Source organism: Hermetia illucens, chromosome 4 (assembly GCF_905115235.1).
Source record: "Hermetia illucens chromosome 4, iHerIll2.2.curated.20191125, whole genome shotgun sequence".
Lineage (NCBI taxonomy): Eukaryota > Metazoa > Arthropoda > Insecta > Diptera > Stratiomyidae > Hermetia > Hermetia illucens.
The window spans coordinates 47,161,889-47,184,302 of record NC_051852.1 but is presented as its reverse complement, the minus strand read 5'-3'; the positions used below and the strand labels follow the sequence as shown (position 1 = coordinate 47,184,302).

At 38.5% G+C, this 22,414-nt stretch overlaps 1 protein-coding gene across 2 annotated transcripts in view; it reads right to left on the bottom strand.

Moving 5' to 3' along the window:
* The window catches only part of LOC119655064, a 234,174-nt gene that overhangs the window by 103,946 nt on the left and 107,814 nt on the right, over window positions 1-22,414 (bottom strand). For both annotated transcript variants that reach the window (XM_038060757.1, XM_038060758.1), the window contains exon 3: window positions 8,647-8,855. In XM_038060757.1, the coding sequence (XP_037916685.1) occupies window positions 8,647-8,855 (209 nt within the window). The remainder of the gene's footprint in view (window positions 1-8,646; window positions 8,856-22,414) is intronic.

Genomic DNA, 22,414 nt, shown 5'->3' with positions numbered 1-22,414 from the left:
GTTTTAGGAACGGCTAGGAACATATAACAGTAAGGGCTAAAGGAACTATTAAAATCTTTGAGAAGTTTATGATTTGTTTAGTGATTTTATGGGTAATAACGACAAATTTTCGGATAGTTCTGCTGTAGGGGATTTATATGTTTATAGTATTATTTGCAACATTGTATATTTGGTTTTTTAATATATCTATAGAAAATAGCGTTTTTTTTAAACGATTGTCTGATTATCCTTTCTTATGTGTCATTTATCCAGAATTGAACGGGTTCCTTTGTAATTATATAGAGGGTGCATAACTTAGAAACTCGGAGCAAACCTTAACTGAATGAATAATGTTCCAAGTGGCTAATGTGCCCAGCATTCCATAATCATTTATTAAAGTTTCCTATTTTGATTGCAGAAAGCCACATACAAGCGAAATCCCGATAATGGAAATGAAACTGCGTTGAATTGACAAGTCCTTAGATAATGGATCTCGAAAAGAGTTGTACTTAAAAAAATTGGCCCGTCAAGCTGGCGCTGAAATGAAATGAAAATGTATATATATGTGGTTGCCATTTACCCTTTTGAGGGAAGATGTCACCGTCCGTTAAACTCTTTCAAGTTCTCGCGACAAAGTGGCATGAAGTACGTCACCAACGAATAAAAAGAAATAATATAGGTGACAAGATGCAACGCTGGCGAGCTTGTCTCGCGACCACAAAATCCTGTGAAATTTTACCTCGGCGCAGCACGTGAGATATTGCGCCATCAGATGCCAGTCTAATAATAGCTTTTAGTTTCTCCGGAGTATCCCTTCTGCATATAGCACACCAGATAAACCCCAGAAATCCAGATACTCCCTAGAAATCTAGAAGACACAGACAAACTATGAGCTCAGAGTTCAGGGGAGGCTTCCTAAAGGTAATATGCAATCGTGATGGGTGATCTGAGTATTATGACCCCCGATTCCGGCACTTTTTTTGGGCATCCGAGATCATCAATATTCTCAGGCGGGTTACTCACTGTGCCTGCCGTCCGATTAGCAAGATAGATCTTCCACTGTCGAGCGACAGCTGGATCATACAAGCGGGTCGCCGCTTGAAACCCAACAGACCTTATTGCAAGCTGTGTGCACCACTACCGTTACAGTCGCCAGGAGCATGCTTCCCATTAACATGTGCGAGCAATGTGTTGTTAGATCCAACCTTAGCATTCGGATTACCCATCACAATCATAAGGTCACCTTTAGCCTCGACTGAACTGCGTGCAATTGCTTGTAGAAAGCATCCTGCTCCACTATATCGAAAGTCTCCGCTGCTGTACAACTGTAATGTTCCTTAACCTGAATCACAAGTCTATCAGAAACCGGCTCCAGATCAAGAGAGTGAGCCTTGTGGTGGCCGTCAGAGACAATCAGACACCGAATTCGCGCCTGGTACCACTTGGCTTTCCTGAGTTCAAAAGTAAATTGCCATAAGTGTGACAATTGCGAGGGAAGTGCTCTCCGGAGTCCCTGCTTGCCGTATGAGCCGACTAAAAGGGATGCGCTCGGACAGGGACGAATCTTACCTACGACCTTTGGCTACCGGTTTATGATTGCTTTCGAAATATGCTTACTCTCTTCGACGTCGGTATCAGCAGTCCGCAGAACGCTCGTTTTCTCCAAATTGAACGAGAATACCGATTTATGCTGGGCATTCGGGGCCTAAGCGAAGTTAGGTGGTTTGAGTTTGAATATCATCCCTCTCCATCTTGCAAGCTGTACTTCTGTACTTTGATAAGTCTATTGTGCAGGGTTTAGGAGAGGCTTCAAGTTTATCAAGGAGATTGGTCTCGAAAGAAACCAATACCTAATTGCTTTCTTTCGCTTGCATATCGTAGCTTTTTGGGTACCAGAAATGCAGAATATCAGGTCAATAAATCCAAATCCGGCTATTTTTGCAAGCCGGTAGATATGCGCCAATTTCAAACCATGTGGCTATGCAGGCTATATAAATTTTGAACAGCCCGCCCGCAAATACTGATGATGCCTTGGACGCTATGTAAAGTGCAGCTCAGCGTACGCGTTGAACAGGAAAAGAGATCCAGCCGTAAAGAATATTTCTTTAAGGTACAGGTGCTCGTAAGCCTTTAGATGATCTAATGGAGGTCGTTGACGGTAGGCTTCCTATTCGCGATAATGAATAGATTATGAGAAGCAGGCATTACCGAAAAAGATTTTGAATTGTATAACGTTGGGTGAAGTTATACCTTTTGTGGATGATATCACAAGCCACCATAACGTGCAGTTATGAATCAGATTCAGATTTGAAACTAAATCATTTTTACTTTGACGATTCTTTCGCAGAACTGTTCCTTGCAGACCCTACACGTTCTTCTTCTGCGTGGTTTCTCTCGAAGGACATGCGCATTGAAAAGAAATCAAACGAGTTCCGAAGAGTAACTCCTTTATTGGCTAAAATTTGGTGAAAACCAAAAAGAGTATTTCGGGAACCAGCTGACACTAAAGAAGGGGACAGTTGGGCCCTACTGGCGGGGGCACCGAACTTGATGTCACTTACTGCTTTGCCAGCGCCACAGTTCTCGCTATCTAGTTTTATGCGCGCAGAACATTGAAAGTATTTGCTGCTGTTACCTAAAAGCTTCAAGTTTTCATCAAATCAAAGTGCTCTGGCCTGAGATAATATCAAATGAAGAAATAATGTTATCCTGGTCCACTGGTGGTTTCATCTAAGGCATGGGTAATACATTAGATGGCGCCTCATTTGGTTAAAGCCTAGAATCAGGAGTCATGGTGGTGCGGGCCACCATCAAGTGGGTATACAGCAGTGAATGAAGCTGTTCTTGTTGTCTTTAAAAGTGAAGAAAAGGGAAGAGCTAGTTGCTGGCTATTACTTTCGGCCACGTTGTTCCTGGGGGAGAGATAAGCTGCATCTTATGAGATGCATTTACTTTGAATGAACACATGAAGTACAATTTGCGGTAATAGAAGCTGGCGCTTATCTAGATAGTTCTAGCCAAAGCCTCAAAGCTACCTCAACATATTAGAAGAAATTATATAATTGTTTTGGGTTACACTAAGACAAGAGGGCGGGTAGGGGATATCTATCAAGAGGCGTAGCACCGAAAGCTCCTCGGGCATCTGGGCAGATGCGTCTCTTCCTCTCACGATCATCTACAGTAAATAACGAATACTGGATAGCTTGAATAAGTCCCAGTCCTGGGAATTTTCACAGGAAAATTCAGTTGATCTTGTGCCCAAGAAATGTGTATATTAACCGCGGTCAGTGCCGCACGCCTTCAAGAGTTGAATGATTAAACGACGGTGGTTAATTAAATTTTAGACAGTGTTGCAAATATGATTAAGTTAAGTGGGAAGGTACATTAAGTAAAACTAAAATGAATTCTGCTGCTATAAAAGTAGAACTCCGCTTTCTCCTCATCGCGATAAATAGCGCAATTCTGTCCAATACCGAGTGCAATTTCAAAATAATTTCGTTTACAAAAATCACCATAAGAAAAGAATTCAATGCTTCACTTAAGAACACGAGGGATAATGGTTCACTCATATTCACTGAATCTTTAGAAGGTTACATTAGATCGTCTCTCCTATCAAGGAGAATAGGCCAGATACCTATACCCATCAAGACTATAATTTATAGTTAGCTGTCATTAAGAGAGAGCTTTACAGGAAAAAGTACCTTTCTAATATAACGGAGAGAATGAAGGGATCTTGCCCTTATCTATTTATTTGGAGCATGGGGGAAGAACGGTGCTCTTTTAATTATGTGATATAATTGATCACGAATGGGGCTATTTACCGTAATCTCTGAATTTCTTGAGGGCCTCGAGGGAGTGCTTTAGAGAAAGTTAAATTTTTACGCATAGAAAAAACAAACAAAACAGCAGAATACTGCCAAAGCTTCAAGAATATTGTGCAGAACTGCTCTAAGTCGGTCTGGTGCAATAAGAGTCACTCTCGCGAGAGTTCTGGCAAATAGAGTGGCAGTTAATGACACCGTACACTACATTTCAATATCTATTAACATTATCCACTATCTCCACGATTACATTCAGCTTCACTGATCTCCTGCGTGTAAGCAATCCCTGCTTGAGAATTAGTTAATAATAATAATACATATTACTACTTCCCACTAACTGCAACAAAACTGACTTTTATATATTCTTAAAACAACATTTTGAAAAAGAAACTAGGGTCTTGGTTTTAAAATGTCATATCAAGTCATCTTAAAAGCTCGGGTCAATACTATCAGCCAATGGAGAACTGCGTTATGAAATTGCTTCACGCATTAACGCAACCTGGATGAAATGGCGTTCCACAACTGATGTTCTTTGTGATTGACGTATCAACGTCCTTCTCAGATCGCTATGTCGTCCGTCCTGTCGCTCTCTATGGTTCTGAGTGTTGGCCGACTATAAAGGACAATGAACGGCGACTTGGGGTAATCGAGATGAAGATGCTGCGTTGGACTAGTGACGTGATACGTTTTAATCACATCCGAAATGAGGATATCCGCGATCGTTATCGTTGCACCTATCGTGGAAAAATTGCGAGAGATGTGTCTTCCATGATATGGTCACGCAATTCACGCTAACGAGAATTCACTTGTCAAGATTGGTCTGAAACGACCAAAAGGCACGCCGGAACAACAGTGGCTTGATACGCTGGATGAGGATTTAAAGGGTTCGAGATTGGATCCAGACCAGGCATTTGATATAGTTAAATGGCGAAACGGATCTCGATGAGCCGACCCCGATTGTGAACGGGACAAAGGCTGGAGAAAAAGAAGAAGTATGTATACAGAAAGCTCTCTTTCGAAACCAAAGTATCGCTGCTGTTTAGGTCTTGTCAGACAAAATGGTCCTCAGATCTGTGTTAGGATATGGTTGTCTTAATTTAGACACTAAAAAAGTTAAACTCCATGGAATAGAAGGTCTGACACAGAATATTGGCAGCTGTGCTCGTTTGAGATCCTGGAAGCATCAACCATAACAAGGGGATAACCACCATTAGGTAGAAGTAATTGGATGGCACGTTGAGCTGATACAGAGAGAAACAAATATTGAAAGGCCTGAAATGGGCTGCAAAGGGGGAGAATATTCGAAGCGATTTATTTGAAAAAGATGTAAGGATATCCGATTCCTATCAGCTGAAAATTGATTATCTTTTTCTGAAGCTAAGAAAGCGTGAATGCTTGAGAAGTGGATGAAGAGTCCAGAGGTCCAAACGGAGCTTCGAAAAGTTGGGCTTCAAGAAACTGTACAGATAACAGAATAAACCTTTTTGATTTTGATAACTAGTCACATATTCGGGTGAAATCCTTCATAAATTTAGTTGCTATAATCAATTTCGGAAAAAAAGAATACACATACACTATAAGGAAGCAACATTCTACCATGTGAAAAGGAGGGCTTTTCACTTCCAGTGATAGATAATGTATCAGTCAATGTGGCACCCCAATTATAAGTTTAATAGTTTAAGTAACTAGATCAATGTTTTTCTCAAACAACTCAGACTGGCGGCAGCATATCAGCCCTGAGTTTTTTTTTCAACATAATAAATATCGGCCAGGATCTTTCTGAAGAATTTGAAATGTGAAGATCATGATACTTGTTAGCATTGTTGTGATCTCCGTCCTCATTGATGATTGTCCAACGAATCGCGAGCAGATCATTAAGTCGTAGCCTCAACCTTACAGATAATTGGTATCTAGGTTAGAGATAATAGGTTCAAATGATCTCATGAAAGTATTTGGGTAGGTAGATATCAGTAGGCGCTCCAATGGCTCAATTAGCATTGTGGTGCGCTGTTCTGATGCCACAAACTCTTCAGGCCATGACTGCTCTAAGAAGAACTAGCGGAGCACATTCCAGCGGGTCCATATATTCAGGCAGCCTGCCGTATTTACGGATGATACCATCCCCTCCACCCACTATACATCTCTTTGACAGAGAAAGTGTCTGAAGGTTTCCCTCTTCTCACTCCAACTTGGGTAATACAAATTGTAGGGCATGCCAAGTCAAGCGCAATAATCCCCTATAGACCAACCACCGTAATCCTGTACACATTTGCACGCACCTGGCTCAGAAATTCTCGTGCTCGTGTCTTGTTAAAGGAGCACTAAATCCGCCTTGACCCAGGTGGTGAACCTTCGTCATCTGAAGTCAGTGGCTGCTAATCAGTCCGAGTAGGTTCGCCCGCAACACCCACCAGCCTGTCGAATATCGCCATTTAGTACGAATGCTTAATGTCTAATTTGCCACTACGAATACCAGAGAGTTTGTTTTTTCTTGAAAAACTTTCTCCAGTCGATCCTTCTGGCGTTGCTAAAAGGAGATCTCTTCAACTGGATTTAGGCTCAAAAATATCCAACCGTGATCTGAGCAAGATCCCTGGCCAAACTCTCAAAACTGCCCTGCCCTGAAAGCCCCATTTTTGTTAGTAGGGTGATATGATGGACTTCCTCCTCACCGTCACAATTCTCTGAGGTTGGAAAAAGGGAGGTTGATGCACTGATTATGTCACACACCAACAGGCTTGTGTTAATAATAAAGTCAAAGAGAGACCCTGTGTTGCCTCAAAGCGTGTGCCTTGCATTGACGTTGCACCTTATCAACAGTTTGGCCTTCTTCGCTGTGACGAAGGGCATCAGGTGTGGTATTTCTTCTAAATATACGTTGGACCGTTGATCTTCGCCTAACCCAGTAGTTCGTTGGCGGTGTCGGCTGGGTCCAGGTCCGTGGGAATTATCGGTCCCCTAGGAATCTCGTTGTATAGGACTATCTTGAGCTTTACGACCTCCCAAGCAGGATTCATCTTAGCGACGCACGAAACGTGAAAGTCCCTGGAGAATTGATCCTCGTATTCTATGACGTGGAACCCGTGGATCACCTAGAAGGAAACAAAGTGGGTTATGCATTCCTCCTGTTCCCCTTGTATAGGTTGCTCTTGGTGGGGCATAGCAACGCCTACGCGTCGTGACGGTTCACTGACCTTAGGGCTTTCCGAAATGCTTGCAATTTTCCTCTATTCTTCTGGAATCCACGCCGGCCATCTTGGGAGAGTGGTGCCCAATGAAATTTTCGCCCCTCCTTGATGTATGGTCTACTCATTGTCACTGCCCCCGTCTGATCAACTTGTCCAAGGGCGACTCTTAACGAAAGTTTCTAACTTTAAAGTAACAGATAGTGTCACTTTCCATGTGATGCTCCCATATAGCAACACAACATACATTCCAATTGTCGAGGAAATTCTACTACCAACAGTTGTCCTCTTCATCAGTGAATCAAAGATTAAGATTGGCAAATGGGGCTATAAAATCATAAACAATCAGTGGAAGGCTACAAAAGTGAAACGAATTTAATTCCAACGCATCTGGTTTTTACTATAAGTACGGATTCCTGCTAAGTATGCTGATCTTCATTTAAAGTCCCACAATACTCTCGGAGAATCTATTGTCTGTCGTCACTCCATCCATACCAGTACATTATTTTAAAAAGTCACTAACGTTATTATTATGTAATATATTCCAATGAATTTTAAGTATTACGATTAGTACAGTCCATGAGTTGAAGTTTATTGTAAGTTTTCGTGTGACGATAAACAGAACAGTTTAATAAAGTGTTGCTCGTATACTAATACATATTTCTGGGTCTTATTCTTATAGGAAAGATGTACTCAATATTAGCGCAGTAAAACCATACGCGTATTGCCAATTAAAATATTTATCGATGGAACTTGAAACAGCTATTTCGTATTAAAGTTAAAAAAATTCATAAAAAACAAACTAAGTATTTAAAAGAGATATTTAGTAGTAAATTAATAATTGCATGTCGTGGAGATTCCCCACATTGGGCGCCAAAAGTTTAATCTGGAAGGTCGGCTTTGTTTACCCTATTTATTCGAGTTTTATTTGATGAATGTTAATAGTGACAATTGTTTTGGAATTTTTTTAATTGTCTGCTCATTCAAAATAAGACAGAAATTAAATTTTATGTCTAATAAAACTTAATACGAATTTTCCGGGTAGATACATGAGTAATTTTTCTCAACCTACCGAAAATATTCCAACAAATTAAACTCTATATCTGGCAACGCCAAAATCTGAATCAGCCGAAAAAATTGTAAACATTTATGCATATTTCCTCCAACTAGTCTAAAGGTAAATATGCCAAATGACGTCGCGTAATCATCATATTTAACTAAACCGAAAATAAAACCCATTAAGTCGCATTGAAGTATCTCGCCGTGGTGTTGGATATTTTGCCAACAAAAACACCTTCGTCATACTCCTTTTTGTACTCAACCACATGCTTAGCATTGTCTTGCAAGATCGGTGGTGCAGAATTCTTTTCAACCCAGGTGTGAAATAAAAAGTAAAATACGAATTAAACTCAGTCCTTTTATTGCGGCACAAAGACATTCCACCATTCAATGAAAATTAGTCATCATTGAAGCGTGCATTTTTGATGATAATAAGATAATTAAAAGGAATTTAAACCTCCAAAGAATAGAAATTAAACTATCAAATTTCCATGTTCCTCTGAGATACGGTAGCGCAATACAAGGAAGTAGATCTGAATGGCTGAAATTCGTTGTGTTCTTTGTTTAGGTGAAGGTGAACTAAATAAGAGAATTGTACTAACCTGTATTCGGTCTTCAGGCAAATCTGTTTTAAGGGATAGCATTTCGCGGGCGTACACATCAGGGTAGTGTGCCTCCTTGAATGCTTTCTCTAATTCATCTAATTGATAACTAGTGAAAATTGTGCGACTATGTCGTCGTTTTTTCTTCTTTTTCTTGCTGCCAAAACCATTGATCCCATCAACTGTAAAGTCCTTTGAATCTAGCGAACCTGGAAGAAATATAAAGTTTCAGATGTAGTTAAAATATTATCTGGATGCAAAAGAAAGAAAATATTTGTACATTCTACTTATCATAGCGAAATTTGAACAATCGAATGAATGACGGATATTAAATTTGATAAAATGTTCACATTCCAAGATGGTTTCACCTCATTAATACAAATAGCAACACATAATTGAAAAATATCTTGATTTGGCTGCAAATAAAACGTAACATTTGGTTCCATTATACTACAGAAGTTTTTTACGGTTTTGTGTAAAACAATACTATAGAGCACAATACTACTAAGTTTGGTGAAAATCGCACTATTACTAACAGAGTTATATTTGGTCGAATTTGTCAATTTCGTGCAAATTTATTGCATTCTAAGCCTTTGAATGTCAGTATCATACTAAAGTGAATGGTCTGGCAAACTAAATGGATAACCATTACGAGCTACATCAAATTTGACAAATGCCGATTCAAAAATGCTTATATATGCAATGCACAAAACCTTTCATACCTGAAGCGTTTAGCTTCCGATTTCCCGACTTGTTTTTATTTGGGATAGAGTGGTCTGCATAATTTTGAGGAGTAACTTGCTTTTTCCGCTGAAAGACTCTTTCTGGGGCGAATGCCCACCTTTCCGAAAAATGTACTGACAATTTCGTTCGTCAGGGCAAAGGTGCCTTATCAGGTGCTGACTCATCTCTGTCCTGTGAAAGCTACGAGTATATAATTCTAAAAACCCGATATAGGTATGAATCATCGGCTTAAACGTTGGCTGGGCTGAGCCTGGACAGGAGCTTTTTTTTTGAAAATAGATTGGTACTGAGTTCGCCAGTTACTTAATTTTGGACAGCATACTCTTGAAGAATAACTTTCTCCTTCTTCCTAGTGTACGGACGAATATCAGAAACCCATCATTCCACTGCATTTTAGTTTCACTTTTAACATTATTTATTGTTAATATTAAAAGTCGAGCTTCGCCAGAAGAGTACCTGTAGACGATCTCGCTACTAGAATGACCATGAAATTATTCCATACCGTAATAACATCTATGTTCCATAGCAGGAGATTATCGTGTGCAGTGGGAAATTGCCCAAATAATTATGATTTCAATGTTGGGAAGATCGTGATTTGGTATGCAAGAATGCAAGACAATGGGTAGAACCTTGCTTTAGTCTATTTTTCGATCTTGGAGCACCGGGAATTGCCGTGGATTTTTCTCTCAGGTTGGTTCAGGCTGGTTTGGTGTGAAAAAGTGAAGAAAATTCTCTAAATTGTCATTAGGAACAACCAATTCCATGGTAAAGCCAACCAAGATGGTCTAGTTAACCAAGCGTCTTTTCTCTACATATAGGTCATATAGTGAGCAAAGATCCCAGATTCTTAAAACACGGTATTCATAAGTAATAATCTTTTGAAGGTTTTACTTGAGAGAGGCAATGCACTTTCGCTGTTCAATAAATCTGTTTACTTTTGACTGATAATTTGGGCTATCGATTTCCTTGGTTCGAGCATTTGAGGGAGAACAGACACCCCGTGAAAATTTGGATGAAGATTGATTCCCGCCAAGTTAACGTCCAGTTTCCTGAGTGTCTTTCCTATCTGCTAACATCTCAAAGATTTGTAAGTAAATGTACTCAATTTCTGGAAGTTCACTATTTTGAAAGTTCCCTTTACGCATTTGACTATGTTATACCTTGTTCCTCACTTATGTAGAACTCTGCATCGTTTCAGCGATATATACTTATATTCTTTTATACTCCATAGTTAGTTCGAAACATACCAAAAACTGGTAACATGCCCTTTGTGTCGCAAAAAGAAGAGGGACAAAATCATTAGACTGTAAAATTTGATCCCGGTTCAAAAAGAAAAATAAAACTTATTTTCCCAAAAGGATTTTCAATGGTTGGGTTAACCTACTACTGATATTTATTTCCCAATTTGATTTTCATATGGTCTGATGGGAGTTTTGTTACTGCCTTTCTAGAATGATTAACTGCTAATCGCATAGTTAACAGTTTCAGCAAATGCTACTGTGTTTTCTTCTGGTCTGATCAACTTACGTAGAACGCAATTATTATAGAAATCAAACCGAAAATTAAAGCGATCCAACCATTTTATAGTATTTTTCTTTTTATTTAATTTCGACCACTTTACCTGTAAAAATTACGGGATTTCGGTAGTTTTCGTGCTTTCATTTCGTTGCGACCTCAAGGAGTAATGAGTGGGAAACACAATAATGAAGTCTGTCTTTAGGTGAAACAAGCTAATTAACCCACTTTCTTTCACTTAGATAGTCTTCCCCGGTATGCTACCACTGTTCGCTGTTTATTAAGGATTTATGTAAAATAAAACTATTAAAATTGGTTCATTGTCTATTTGTCAACCTGTCTGTGTGTTTTTTATAGATGTGGAAAGCATCGAAAGCCACAGTATGGCACTATGCCTATGACACAATGCCCCACAGAACCATATACACACATTACATCGTAAGATGGGTTAAAGCCCTACCAGGTTACTTCTGCGGTGGGAATTGTTCCCGCTCTGCCAATTTTTCGTAACCCATTCAACTTTCGAAGCTTCTTCTTAATACAGTTCGTACCAGTAACTGCATCCTATACATCTTGAGACTTGGCCATTTGCGGAATGATCGTCTCCACTTTTAAGGGTCTCCTCAAGAGAAGTTCCAGCTGTTCATTATCACTTATGAATCGCGGGCATACGGCGAGAATGTCCTGTGGGTCCTCATTTCCACTTAAACATTCAGGACAGAAAGGGGAGTTGTCATATCCAAAACGTTTAAATACCGACAGTATCCGTCATGCCCGGTTAGAAACTGGATCAAGTGTAGCGGACATCTCCAATGACTGCAGATAATCCAAAACTGGATATTTGAATTCAGCCTGTGTGTCCACGTCCATTTGTGAGAATTATCCCAATGTTCCTGCCACCCCCTTATTTTGCGCGTCTCCCTTTCCCGGTCGCACCTGTTCGGCATTGTGTTTACTGCGGACCTTACAACTGTTCAATTTTTGTATATCTTCAGCCGAAATATCAGTAGGCATCAGTCCCGTATGCGGGATGCGGCTCTTAATGCGCTCAGATGATAAATTGCAGATAATTTCCTACTATATGCTTCAACGTTAAGGGCCTTCGACCAAACCGGTGCTGCGTACAGTAGAATGGAGCACACTCTCGCCTGCAGCAGCCTCCTCGGTGATTTTATAATAATAATAATAATCATTGGAGCAACAATCCATGTTGGATCAGGGCCTTGAAGTGTGCTAGAGCACTTCATTCAAGACCGCAACGGTACACTACAGTAGACTGTAGGAGGCAATGTGGTCAGCATTGCGCTCGCCCGAGATTATTACCCTGATTTGACTCAGGTACTCATTCACAGCTGAGACGACTGGTATCCGATGTTAGATCACGATACAAATTCCACTGCCACCAGTGAGATTTGAACCGCGACCTTCCGTACGACAGCCTTGTGCTCTAACCACTCAGCTATCCGGACACTGTGATGACACGGTGATTTTGGTTTGCCAATGTTGAACATTATGCCAGTTCACGCAGCTATAACTGTCCCTGCTTTCTCACTCGAATAGATCCAGAGTTAACGGAAGGTTTTCGATCATGGTAAACGGCTTGGAATCTGTCATATGCTGTCCTGCACGAAACCTCAGATTTTCTTTTAACTTGCGTAGTAGTAGTACAGTTCCGCTTTTATGTTGCGCCAACTCTAATCCATGTTATACCAGCCATTCCTTAATCAGTCTGTCCGATGTCTCACATGCCAGGACAGCATCCTCAAGACGTTTGACGCATTGGCTATTGTCATTGGTTGCTTTATGGATAACCTCCCTCCAGTTGATCCTCCCGTCTGACATTACTATAAAAATCTTCTAAAAGTACTTGCTAGTGCCAATTATGAAATTCTTCTTTTTCAACCGGTTCTTTTTATTAGTTACAAGGTAGCGCTTCATCAACCATAAATTTAATTTATAGTCCATAAGTCATCTTAAAATCATCACCCCTCCCGTCCTTCTGATTTGCATATATCGTAGATCCTTTGGAATAATTCGGATCAAACCAAGATGTCGACACTGTATCCTGAAACGTCATTGACTGGCTTTTGCAGAGTTTTCCATTCTATTAGGTTTGTCACTATGTTCGTTATTAATAATATATTCGCCGTTATTGTTTGTGATCTACTCCCTTCTTTTGGCCAATTTATTAATTCCGCTCCACCGCAAATTGTTCGGCATCAGGTCGAAAAAGTGAGGTTTTCAGGTTCTCTTCGTTGCCACAAAATTTGGAGAGTATGGTGGGTGCTGAAGAATCTCCCATTCACACTCTTACAGTGCGTTTACAATTTAGTAATGTGGAACTCCTTGTTGAACGTATTGTTTCTTTCAACCATCTCTATCAATCTTCTTTGAGTGGACGTCATACTTGATTTTCAGTTTGGCATTTGTCCCTTTCGTTGCTTCATTTTGATGTACGATATATGCACCATTTCTCATTCCTTATCACGTTGCATTATGGGAAACGTTACCTGTGTCCAATTGTCCCTTAGTGTCAGACAGTGTTGAGAAGCAATTTGAAAGGGCCTTACGTTTCCAACTTTTAGAAAATTCCATCTAATGGAAATGGTTTTGTCAAACCATGACTGCAACTTATTTTATATGTCAATTCACTTGTCTGGCGAATGCTGATTTTTGCCCTCTGGATAATTTATTTCTTAGTCTAGAAGACGATGAAAGGAAATATACTCAAAAAAACAATTACCATAGTTTTGTATAGCAGATAAGGTCTTTCAAATGGCATATAAACATTTCGCCAAAGGGCGGAGCAATTGTTATAAAATAAAAGAAAAGACAAAACATTACCAACCAAGATCAAGAGTAAACAATTTTCAAGATTTTGTGTCAAACAAAACCTTATTAAAATCGGTTTACTGTCTGTCTGTCCGGCTGTGTGTGTCAGATGTTATATCTCAAAAACGGTCACTCCTATTGATACGAAATTTGGAAGAAAGGTGAGACCTGTGTTGAGTTTAAGGGGGAGGTCCCCATATTTGCAAAAGTGGACTCAATTTTTTTTTCAGTATAGTCATGTGGGGTATCAAATGAAAGGTCACAATTAGTACCGAAATCCATATTGATTTTGACATTGGTTGCAAATGTGGGGGTACGAAAGGGTCAGCTTATCACCTTGAACCACGTGTTTATAAGTCTTCTAATAGGAACCGCTGCAGGTGCTATGTTAAAATTGCGGTGGGCTTAAAAGTCATAAGACTTTCAAATAATTTACTTTGAACACAACTTGTTCATTGCTCATCAAAAATATCGCTCAAAAGGTAAACTCTATTCTGTTCGTTTATACACAACCGCTTCCACCAGCTAGTTACGGGTCCCATCTTTAAATTATGAACATATTTGCTCGTCTGACAGCCATATTTCACGACGAAGCACAAACAGTAGTGTAATGAAATCAGAGGAAAAGTCAAGTCAGGAAAACGTAAAGAGGCATACTCAAGTCCTTCATCCTTTTCCTATCGTCTTGTTTCCTGTCGTACGCTGATGTTTGCATTTATCCTTAAATTACATCACACCCTCCTATGTACATGCCTAAAAATATTCATATATGGCTATGTCTCGATAAGCTTCTACTGAGAACCTTTTGTAAAGCTCAAGTTCATTATTAGACAATTTTCATGCAAGGATTGTCTTGATGAAACCTCCTCTAAATAGCTTTAGCTTTTAGCCGCCTTTAATTTGTGCATTCCACATAAAATTTATATATTTTATATGCCACATACAGTCTGTTGGTAAGTATTCTACTACAGACAAATACACACGTACGAATTCCATCCATTTAAGTGCGCTGGTAGACGCAATAGCATATCCTTTTTTATATACTTCAACTAATAAATTTAACGCTACTCAAGTGAATTCCTGCAGGCAGAGGACGAAACAGAGACAAATATAAATGTAGGTTAGATAGGAAGAGTATTCAGGGAGGAATAGAGTGAGAAAGAGCGTCGCTGAAGGATATTAATTTAACAGGGGTAGGACTAATAAAATCTGAGGGTAAAATAGAGCTTATTTCTGATGAAGTTGGGAGCTTTGCTTTTGGGTTGCCGGTTCTATTTCGCACAAAATACCATTCGTGGAATGTTGTATCTGGCAATGTCGCCTCGTTCTGTGAGATATACCATAATATATCACACTCTAATACGAAAGCAAAAGTTCACGTCTGCACAGTTGTCGGTATAGTTTGTGCAAAAAGAAATTGAAAATATGAAAGATTAAGGTTATCTCCTTGGATTGTTGGATTGGTTTGTACCTAAAGAATAAAATTAGTTGAGTCACTGAGAGGGACCAGATAAGGCTTCATACTATAATGAGGTTTAAAAGGAAGCGAATAGCGGAATTATTCCACTATAAAATAAAAGTGTGACACATTTTAACCAATAACCAAACACATCTTAGCTCTTGTTCAGTATAAGACCTTTGGTTTTAAAAGAAATATGCTTCAGGATCACGAACAATTTGCTAACATCCTGCATTAAAGTATAGTCCTATGCAGATGGTATTTGCTCGAAACACATTGGAGCCAGGAATTCCTTTGCAATTTATTGCCTTGCAGGGGAACAAACTTTTATTGCCTTTTACATGTTTTGATGCTTAACCCCTTCTGAGCACCTCTATGAATTCTCTCTCATATTAACCTGTAAACGATTCGCCACGGTTCCATACTTAAATGACGCAAATTCATATGTATGTGCGGTATGTGCAATAAATGTACATACGTGTTACATGTGCACATTAAATTGCCCCTAGTAAAGGGGTAGAATATTTCCTATTCACCCTTGTCAAGCGTACATACATCAGTTAGTCGGAGATCAGACGGTGGACGGCTGGTTTTCGCATACGAAAGGTTTCAGCAAATAATCATTTCCGTACCAACCCTTTAAGTCAGAAGATGTCAGGGTAATTTATACGAAAATTACACACATCATGTGTGTAATTATTAACTCTGGCTGAATTTTATTGTTCCTATTTTGATATGACGATATTAGGTTTGCTGAATACCAAAGGGTAGAAAGTAATGGCCATCTGGAATTTTGTTAGATAAATGAGTGAATTGATGAAATTCTTGCTTTCAAATATAGGGCCAATAGAAGACACACTTGCATTTGTTCCACGATAAGCGATATACATCTAATTTTCAAAACATTCACTCATTATATCCTTTTTCATGTTAATTAATAAAACTTTTCAGACAATTACATTATTCTATTTTACTTGGGCCAGGACAATAGCAGACTTGATTATAATTTAAGAAGCTTTTAGGCGGACTTGTTCAGCCGATCCAAATGAAACCTAACCTATTAGGACAATGACTTTTGAATCGGTAACGAAGAAAGATCGGCGTTTTACCTTGTTGATCGTATAAAGTGTCCCAAAATATAGAAGTTCATAGCAATTTGAAAATGTCTTTTCTAATAAACCCTCTGATGTCGATAGAATTTGAATCGGTTGTATAAAGATGCGTGGGTGAGACGTTGAACAGTACTTCTCTCTCCGTTATGGGGTTTTGTAAATCTATAGACATTTGGAAGCGCAATGTGAAATCCAAAAATGTTGCTGGAAGTGAAACTATCAATAAAGTGAAAATTTGACTACCATCATGAATATGATTATACCATGGTCCTACTTACGATGGGGGATCAAGGATGTGTTTTTTTTTGGGCTGGTGCCAGTCAATGATAATATTAAGTGGGTGGTAGACTCATCACTTCCTCTATCCCTCTTCCACTATTGTCCTTTTTTCTAAATCTTTAGGGATTTATGAGAATTTTTTGTGGAGCATCCAAAAAAGCTTTTAAACTTAAATTTGGGTTATTGGTTCTTTGTCTCTTTGTGACTCTTAAAAGTGAGCCTCCTATCAAAATGCATTCCTGGATATTTTGCTTCATTTGATTGTTGACTTTCACTTTAAGTTAACTTTCTTTTCGGATGATGAAAGTTACATGCACACGTTTCGATCGTTTACTATTATTCTCCTTATCTGCTGCCAGTTTTCAACTTTATAGTGTCCGTGGTTTCGTGGCATGCTGATAATTTTGTTTCGCCAATGTCTCGCCCCAAGCTCACGAGAAGATCGATTTGTCTGAGTGCGGCATTTTGCATTTCTATCTAGGATTTTTTAGCATCTGCACTATCCATCCAACATGAAGTTGCACAAAAACATTAATGTATTTTTAACTTTAATTTTGTAAAATATCAGGAAATTATCCTTTTGAAATTTTTGGCGCGAAACCCTCTCGATTTTATAGTTTCCGAAACCTGTTTAAACGTTATTATATTATAATAGATGAATTTTCAATTATCAAAAGATGACCATTAACCTTCTTTGTTGTTGCTTTTCCTATAAATTAGCCCGACTTTATACATGCCCGTGCCGCTTTCTAAGAAATGCATTTTTCGGGTTTTTTTTTGGCCAGTGATTTTAATAATAATAATCGTTGGCCCAACAATCCATATTGGATTAGGGCTTTGAAGTGTGTTAGAACACTTCATTCAAAACTGTAACGATACATACACAACACTAGGAGGCAATGTGGTCAGCATTGCGTTCACCCGAGATTATTACCCTGATTTGAGTCAGGTACTCAAAAATCGTGAAATTTCATTGTCCTGATCCTTTTCTATCGTGCAAGGGCTTTGAAGTTGTCAACAAGCAGAAAACAGTTCCCTTTGTATAACTTCGTGGAGACACTAAAGCAATGTATCGGGTATTCTTGATTAAATGTCCACCGACACATTGTTGTCGATTTCCTTTTTAAGGTTTTATTTGATTTTATTGTCCTCATACATGCAAAAGGGGGGTACACATTTTTTTCTCACCGAATGTAGTCATTTTGGATAGTTTTAACATTTGTTGGAAAGGAAACCATTCATTACTAACAAAATTACAGTAGCTCAAAGTTGCCTTTACTGTGTAAATTTAGTGCAACCCAAAGTACTAAATATCAATATCACACTAAAGTGAGTAATCCGACATGCTTAATACATGTATCCTACGAAATACAAATTGAATAATTTAAATATACTCACATAAGAAACAAACGAGAGCTTTTATAGCTGACGAGCTTCCGGTTTCCCGACTTGTTGTATCTTACTTTAAATTTTTGGAATTGTTTGTCAACTTACTTTATACTGAGGCAGTAGGTATGCTTTGCACGGAAATCTCCCAATCGTCAAGAGCCGAGTGAAGTATTGCCTTATTATGTGATGTCGGATAGACTTTTGCAGCCCTTAAGTCAGTACTTGTAGTATTGTCTCTTTTTCATCTCGTAGTCCTTGGTCAGATAGATTGATTTGCTTTTTTGTCCCATTAATTTCTTACTACCAATGTAGAAACTCTTGACTTGGCGAATGATGCCAATTGTACATTTGAATGCTTCGTCAAGGTTTTACCTCTAGATATCTCTGAAATTCATATTCCAATAGGTATGATTGTGGTCCTAGTACGCCCTTTATTGTACGACAACATTTTGCATTAGATAGTTAGAAAGCTGACTGACCCATATGAGGTCACTAGTATTAGACCTTTGCCGTACTCGTGGATAAACTTTATATTAGATGTATTGGGGGTTTTAGGAAAATGCGAAATGGTCACGTTAAAGATTTATCTCAGGGAGTGCGCTCCGGTCATAGTCATCTTCTCAGCAATAATATTGTGCCTGCAACTTTTTGGATTCAGTTGCCCATTAATTAAGTTAATCACCCCATTCGGTATGCGCACGTATTTGATTTCTCTATTTGAAACTATGTAAATCAAAACACACTTTCTTCTTTAGCACGTGGGTTTGAAATACAGTCTGCAATTATTTTGAAAAACCTTAACCATTTCCTGCATCATGCCATCATAGGTTACGGTTTTCATGTCTTACAGAAGAGCAGTGGTGTCTTCATAAGAAATAGTCGGTATTATAGAAGACGTGAAGATATTTAATACTCGTGTGTGTGCGGAAATGGTCCTTTATGTTTGATTTTAGGTAAGCTAGAAGTTGTTTGGTTCCCTTGGTACACTCCTACCTCATTGCATGAAATTTGCAATGTTTTAATCATTTAATTTCATTCCATATTCCAGATATTTTTATTTTAGTGGCCTACTGTGCCGAAACTGTACTTGATGGATATCACAGCAAGTTTTGAGAGTTTATTCAGCGAACTAGAAAAATAATCACTATCACCAAGCATCAAAACCCATTATCTTTAATATTTCTACAAATACATCTCAGGTTGAATTCATAAAAATGTACATGCTATCTAACGTGATGTTGATTACGCGATCACATGATTACATATGATTATCTAATTACGTGATCATAATCATGTAATCATGATTATGATTTCGTCCTCCTTGATAAATTTAACGAATAAACGGGTAGTTCGCCTAGTTCTATTGGTATATACTCTTATGTCTACAGCAGGTATTCCTCTTTTTCAGGGATCAGAAACTAAGGCCTGCAGATAATAAAATTAGATGCAAAGCAGTCTATAGAAGAGGGAAACACCAGGTAAATTAGTTTGAATGAGACTACCAGCTAAAATTAGTTGAAATGACAGGATAGCGGATTGATTCGGAAAAGGGTAAAGAAATGGATTGTTTTGTTGACTTTGATAAGTGTAACACATCAAATACCTTTTTATACATATACATGCTTACGAAGTTTCTTCCATAAATGATCTCCTCAATATGAACCCTAAATGATTTCCCGTATATCATACCATTTGCACATCTCCACGTACAATTATCTGACCCCATTGTCATGGCCATCCTTTTATTGCCATATACTGTGAAGTTCCAACCTGCGATTAATTGAAATATGGGAAACTAACCATGAAAATTGGGTATTAGGAACAAATAACAGAATAAATGGGTGCACTAGACCAATCATACTCGTACACGTACCGATGACCACTCCATTGGTATAGCATCATTGAACGAGTTATCGAACGTTCTCTTCTACGGATATCATAGCAATCGGAAATTTCATGGTTCCAATATGTGCGACGAAATTGAAGACTATATCCGGTGTGTTATTAGGTGTAGACTACATGGAACCCTAAAATCAATTTATCTGGTCCATATGTTTGATGATGTTTTGGAGAAAGTTTTTAATTTGGTTTAAAGTCCAATAGGGGATATAATAGATTGTCAATAGGAATTATATTTAATAAAAGACACAATAGATAATTCGAATAATCATTTCTGTATATAATTAAGAAGATAGGCCCACCTTTGCAAATCTATTTTTTACAAATCTTGAAACTAATAATGAAAGTAACAAATGGAAGGCATGTGTGGGCACATGTGTGGAAAATTGGTCATTAGCCGCCGGGAATTGCCAATTGACGGAGTCTCCAGATTGCTAAAACAAAATTTATCCTGTTTTTTTCGTACTTTTGGAATGAACGGGAATAATGTTGGAATTAAATAATCCCTGGTTTTCTTCTGGGAAATCATGGCTTTGTATCCAAATGTTATGGCAATCCGATCTCTGGAAACAAGAAAAGAACGACTCGAAGAAATGCCCTTTTTTATTTTAGCAAATTCAATAAAATACTAGTTACCACTGTGCTCATAATAGTGGCGTTGAAACTGTAGTGGTTTAGCGCTGACCACTGATTCCAAAACCACACGAACGTGACGTTATGCATCACGCTGCAGTTACTATTGCATTTCCTAATCTCTTTCCGCCGGCGGAGAGCATATTACTGATGAATGATGAATATTACTCTAACATAAATTTATATTAAATGTAAATTTTAAACGTAACGGTCAAGGATATATTGTTAATATTTCTTTTGATGTTAGAAGTGTCCTACGAACGGATAACAAAAAGAAAAGTTTGATATTTGGGTCATAACATCGACAACGGACTTGTTTCGAAATTTACAACTCCAAAGAGGTTTCAAGTTCTGAAGCAACTGTTGTATTTTCGAATGCGATTCGGACGGAAGTTTGGTTTCATAGCCAAACTTTTGCTCCAAAAAAGTTTTGAGAAACTCATAAGCCTGAAGAATCTCTTTATCACTGCTTTTGTTTAGTGTGATACAAATCAAATAGCAGTACCAATAATGATTCAGGAAAAAAGCGGCTGAAAAATGCATTGTAAATGAATCTAATGTATATGGCTCCAAATCAGGAATGTTTGGCTGTCCTTTTAGACCTCCTTTTTAGAAGGACTAAAAGTGTGTGTCCGGATGGCGCAAGTGGTTAGAGCGCTGGGCTGTCGTAGTAAAAAACGGCGGTTCAAATCCCACTGGTGACAGGGAGATTCGTTATCGTGGCGGTATATCGGATACCAGTCGACTCAGACTAAATGAGTACCTGAGTCAAATCAGGGTAATAATCTCAGGCGAGCGCAATGCTGACCACATTGTCTCCTACAGAGTTCTGTGATCCTATAGTGTACCGTTACGTTCTTGAATGAAGTCCTCTAACACACTTCAAGGCCCTGATCCAATATGGATTCTTGCGCTAACGATTATTATTAAAAGTGAACGTAGGTTTTTTATCATCCTTTCTATCTTCTAAATGCGGACTGACTCATATACTATTTTTAAAGTTTTGTGTAAAACCAAACCTTATTAAAATCGATTCATTGTTTGTCTGTCTCCAACTCTTACTTTCTCCAAAACGGCTAAATGGGGAGCTCGCCATATATGCAAAAGGGGATGTAAAACATTTTCATCGAATATAGTCATGTGGGGTATTAAATGAAAGGCCTCGATTAGTGCTTTCCGAATCTGACATTGGTTTTGACGTGAATTGGAAAATGCTTGAGTAAGGAATCAAAATGTACACATCTAAAGTGAGGTAGGGCATTTTCGGAAACTACCCAACCCAAAAATAAAAAAAAATAGCAAGGTGAAATCTAGGTCTTAAAATATGTCCCATCCCGATATCTACTCAAATGAACTTATTAATAGTATATAACCAACTTTTAAAATTGAATATGAATTAGAAATTGAATATGAATGAATGTGGGCTTCAGCAAAAGCTTTCGACAGATCAAATTGTTGTAGCTTTTACGTTAGATTCTGTGAAAGTTTGTTGAATCCTTTTAGAGTCGATTACCAGCAATAGGGTGATATAGATTTGATGAAATATAAATGCCTTGTGAGCACTTTCTAGTGACTTTGTCGTCGGTCGTCAATATTCATAATGCACCTCCTATAGAAATGGATTTAGAATTATCGTCGTTCGCGACAATGTGCAAATCCCTCGAATCGCATCTGAAGTTTCTACTGACATGCGCCAGAACATGAAACAAAAATACAAGTATTTCAACCTTCAGTGAATGCAATCAATGACCCTTTTGGAAATTTTTGAATACCTTAAAATACCTTAACTATTCATCATCATCAATAACGGCGCAACAACTGGTATTCGGTCTAGGCCTGCCTTTATAAGAAACTCCATAAATCCCTGTTTTGCGCCGTCCACTATGTCGATATCCCTAAGAGCTGT